The following is a 4,764-nucleotide window of genomic DNA, read 5'->3' as shown; positions in this document are numbered from 1 at the left end:
AGGATAATTTAGTCAATGAATGAAAAGAATTATCTTGAGAAGTTTCCCACGGATTCCCACCTACCCTCCACAGCTTGCGAGTTGCGAGTTGCGAGTTGCGAGTCTTGCGACCATTGAGGGTTTCTTACTTTCTTCCCTTAATTAACGGAAAATAGATTCTAAAGATTCCAATTTGTAAAATGATTCTTAATTAGATTTTTCCATTTTTATTTAGATTTTCTACCACCCAGTTGTCAAAACTCCGCTATAAAGCCTATTCATAGTCTACCCCTTGGTCTACCTAACGCCTCCAAAGGAAATACAGAGAGGGATCAAAGCTAGAAGAAGTCTGCAAGTGTTTTTTTGATTCCTCTCTACCATGTCGCTGCTCACAGATCTTCTCAACTTGAACCTCTCCGACGTTACGGAGAAGATTATTGCTGAGTACATATGGTAATCTTTTTTCTTTTCTTTTTTCAGTTTCATCACTTGTTGTTTTGTTGTTGTTTTTGTTTATTGGATACTCTGTTTTCCTCTAGAACTTTATCTTACCGGATCTTACGTTTTCTGGGTTCCTGCATCGTTTTCCGTACACATGGGTTTGTCTAATTTGTTGCGCTCTTCCACTTCTTCGCAAGCTATATCGTCTTTTCGCTTACTGATTGTCTGTGTTGAGTTCTATCTCCCAGCTTTTCTGTTGTGGGTATGGTTTGTTTCTATCTCCCAGTACTAATGTTTCACTCTTTTGAACTCATGGGTATGGTTGATGTTTAGCGTCCATGGTTTTACTGTATTTTATGGTGATCTCTTCAAGGGGAATGTTACCTTTTTGCTAGCTATTGGCTTTTCTAATGGTTGTTCTGTTCTTTTGAAAAAAAAGGATTGGTGGATCTGGGTTGGACCTCAGGAGTAAAGCAAGGGTACTTACTCACTTCTGCTATTTATTGTTTCTTTCTTTCTTTTTTTTCCTTTATGAAGTTTGTTGATCTATTTGGTTATTGGGTTATTTTTCTGTGTTGTGTTAGACTCTTTCTGGACCAGTTAGTGATCCGGCAAAGCTACCCAAATGGAACTATGATGGTTCTAGCACTGGACAAGCTCCAGGAGAGGACAGTGAAGTAATTTTATAGTGAGTGTTCTTCTTTTCATGCCTTGAACATTGTGTATTATGTTTCAGTTCTGCACTTCTGGGTTGTTTACTAGTGATGCAAGCTTGCTTTATTATGGTCTCTTAAAACAGTCCTCAGGCTATCTTCAGGGACCCATTCAGGAGGGGCAACAATATCCTTGTAAGTGATTATTTGTTATGTCATGCCCTCGTCTATCCTTATGATTTCTGTTGGATTATATATAATATTTTCATTTTATAGGTTATGTGTGATGCTTACACCCCTGCTGGAGAACCAATTCCCACCAACAAAAGATATAATGCTGCAAAGATTTTCAGCCATCCTAATGTTGTTGCTGAAGAACCCTGGTATAAATTTTGGTTATTTTGTCTCTCTTCCCCTGTTTCATAGGGTGCTTCTGTTGGAGATTACCTTTTCATATTTATTTGTTTAGGTATGGAATAGAACAAGAATACACCCTTCTGCAAAAGGATGTTAGTTGGCCCCTTGGCTGGCCTGTGGGAGGTTTTCCTGGCCCTCAGGTAATACTTTTAGACAGGTTAAGCTTCAGTAGTTTTCACTTCCTTCCTTATATTTATTTGAATCTGTTTTCGCCTTCTTCCATTCCATTTGTCTATGGGAATTTGTTTTCTGTAATTAATTTTTATATCATTCATCTCAGTATAATCTTTTTCCTAGAATAGATCTTTACCTTGTGGCAGGAATGACTAAAATAAAAAATTCATTTTTACTGCATTACAGGGACCATACTACTGTAGTGTTGGTGCTGACAAATCCTTCGGCCGTGACATTGTTGATGCTCATTACAAAGCATGCCTCTACGCAGGCATCAACATCAGTGGTATCAATGGAGAAGTGATGCCAGGCCAGGTAGGAAATGAGTATTTTTGTTTCACATTCTTCCTGGTTCTTCTTTTTTCATTATTGATGAGTTCTTCCTGTCAAGTGGTGGTTGCTTTTTTAATCTTTTCTATGTCCTTTTTTCTTGTTCAGTGGGAATTTCAAGTTGGCCCTTCTGTTGGCATTTCTTCTGGTGATCAAGTATGGATGTCTCGCTACATTTTGGAGGTAATCATACAGAAATGAATTTCTCTTATGGGAGAGAATTTCGTAACAAGGATAGGTTCTGGTTACTAATTGCTTGCATTCTTTCTTATACAGAGGATTACAGAGATGGCTGGTGTTGTGCTCTCGTTAGACCCAAAGCCTATCAAGGTTGGATTTCATTTGTAATCTTTGATGCTTTTGAAGTGTAGATTTCTTATCCTACAAAGTTAGGAGGCCAATTCAATTTAGCACTGTCTTGTTTGCCTGTATGTTTAACACCCTTTGCTTTATTTATTGTCATTAGGGTGACTGGAATGGAGCTGGTGCTCACACAAATTACAGGTAATGCATGCCTTACCATTCATCGTCATTGTTGGATTCTTCATGTTTTATGTATCTAACTAATTATATCATCTGGGTTCAGCACCAAATCCATGAGAAATGAAGGTGGATTTGAAGTCATCAAGAAGGCAATTGAGAAGCTTGGGTTGAAGCACAAGGAGCACATTGCTGCCTATGGAGAAGGCAATGAACGAAGACTCACTGGGCGACATGAAACTGCAGATATCAACACATTCTTATGGGTACTAACTTGTTAACCTATTGAGATTGCACGTTGCTTTTGTTGTTATGGTAGATTTTTTGATAGCAAACAAAACATGTGTTTGCTTGACAGGGAGTTGCAAACCGTGGGGCTTCTATTAGAGTTGGTCGTGACACAGAGAAAGAAGGTAAAGGTTATTTTGAGGACAGGAGGCCAGCATCGAACATGGATCCCTATGTTGTGACTTCCATGATTGCTGAGACCACCCTTCTGTGGAAGCCATGAGACTCTAGTCACAGCTATGGTCTTCTAGTTGCTGTTTCTGGGGAGGGTTGGATGGGTTTGTGTTATCTTACTTTCTTTCATCAGAATTGCATGGAATGTTAGTTTAGTGGTCTTTGCCATTGTTACCTTTGATTATATTGTTGCCTCGCTTTCTGTATTTGCCTTTGTTCAATAACATTAATAATATAAGAAGGCTTTCACAGTTTCACTTATTACCCAAATGTTCCCTATTTGAACAGTCAATTAAGTCATAGCTCCTTTTACGGCATATTGGCCTTTTACTGTTCTGGGTGGTCATAGTTGTGTTGCACATCCACAGGCCATTTTGAGTCAAAACTTCTAACAGAGATCAGCCCTACACTTCCTCTTTGGGGGTCTCTTCTCTTCAAAAGCGTGGTTTTCTTACCTTTCTTTTTAGGCTTGCAGACAAACATCAATACATCAAGCAGTCAGATGGTTTACTTGGAAAGCATTTACTTTTCTTACAGATAAACTGACTTGGAAAGCAATAAGATGGATTTCAAGGAATGTTTTCAAAATTCATTCCAGAGAAATCATTGTTATTTATCTAAATTTATTGTGGCTCACACGTCTTTTCACGTTTCTGTATACCCTTGTTGGAATTAGGCATGGACCTTGCATCAATGTTGGTATCTATCCCACACCAGTAGGGTCTTGAGCGCCTGAGTGGTGGCCACATCTTATCATACAAGATCCCTTTTTTCTCTTTTTCTAATTTTTCTGTTGGGTTTAGGATGACATGATAGAAACGTGCAGGCAACGTTTTCTCGGGCTTGATTTTAGTGCTTTGCTGTACTACTAACGGTTGAGATTTTCATCTCGATCATCTGTTTTTCAAAATAGTGAAAATACACTTTTTGAAAATCAACGGTCCAAGAAATCGATGCAGATGCACAACACCCAAGTAAAATTTTGATGTCGTTTTCTCACCAAACAAATGAAAAGAGGAAGAGGTGGAAGGCACTATTGGAAACATGACAACATAAAGTGATGTTTCTTTTCTAATTGGCTGTATCTGCCTGTATATTTGGAGATCATTATCGGTTGGGCCCATATTAAGTTTTCTTGTTTGATCCATTAATAGCCTGGCAGGGGTTTAATGGGAATTACCCACTCATCCTACTGCTCCAAAATAATTGATAAGTAGTTGAAAATTAGGGGAGAGTAGAGGTATTGATGGGCCTGACATAAATATCATGAACTATTTCTATATAATCACCCAAATAAGAAGGAAATACCCTACACAAAAAAAAAAAGAAAACCGCCAGACAAGGAAAAACCTGGTAGATCGTATCGGAAAGTCAGCAAACAAAACCCTCCTTCCCATGAAAGAATTGGGATTTTGAACGGATATTTGAACAAAAAAAAATACAAGCGTCCCATGTCTTTGTTAGTGGCATTTAGATTTTATTCAAATAATAGGAAAAGATTCAATTAGAATAGGGATCCAAGTCTCCAACTAATGGACATGGTATACATGATTTTTGAAGATTCAACAAAGGTACGAAGAAACAATAAATGAGAAATGGAAGACAAACATGAGTTGAGGATTAAGAGTGATTCATATATATTGGGGGTGGAAGGCCTAGAGCCCTAGATTAAAGAGCCAAATACCTAAATAAATATTTAAAATTTTGGATTCGTCTATAGCTATTTAAGAACCTAAGTTTCCAAAAAAGAAAGGAAAAAAAAATCAAAACTTTTGATTGATTCATATTCTAACCATTTAGATCCCTACTTGTGGGTATGAGAAACATA

General features: G+C 37.8%; 1 protein-coding gene across 1 annotated transcript; it reads left to right on the top strand.

Annotated features, from left to right (window-relative positions):
- The first annotated feature begins 263 nt into the window (after positions 1-263).
- LOC149021038 (glutamine synthetase nodule isozyme) lies at positions 264-3,197 on the top strand. Its single transcript, XM_089149299.1, has 12 exons — positions 264-432; positions 860-899; positions 1,005-1,108; positions 1,220-1,268; positions 1,350-1,456; positions 1,543-1,630; positions 1,851-1,979; positions 2,103-2,177; positions 2,271-2,324; positions 2,461-2,498; positions 2,581-2,740; positions 2,833-3,197. The coding sequence occupies exons 1-12, from the start codon at positions 359-361 to the stop codon at positions 2,983-2,985; spliced, it is 1,071 nt and encodes a 356-aa protein (XP_089005425.1). The 5' UTR covers positions 264-358; the 3' UTR covers positions 2,986-3,197.
- The last annotated feature ends 1,567 nt before the right edge of the window (positions 3,198-4,764 follow it).

The sequence above is a fragment of the Hakea prostrata genome, chromosome 3, assembly GCF_041222555.1.
Source record: "Hakea prostrata isolate BN-2017 chromosome 3, UWA_Hpros_2, whole genome shotgun sequence".
In the NCBI taxonomy this organism is placed as follows: domain Eukaryota; kingdom Viridiplantae; phylum Streptophyta; class Magnoliopsida; order Proteales; family Proteaceae; genus Hakea; species Hakea prostrata.
Note: the sequence above shows the minus strand (reverse complement) of the source record. Positions and strands in the feature narration are given on the sequence as shown.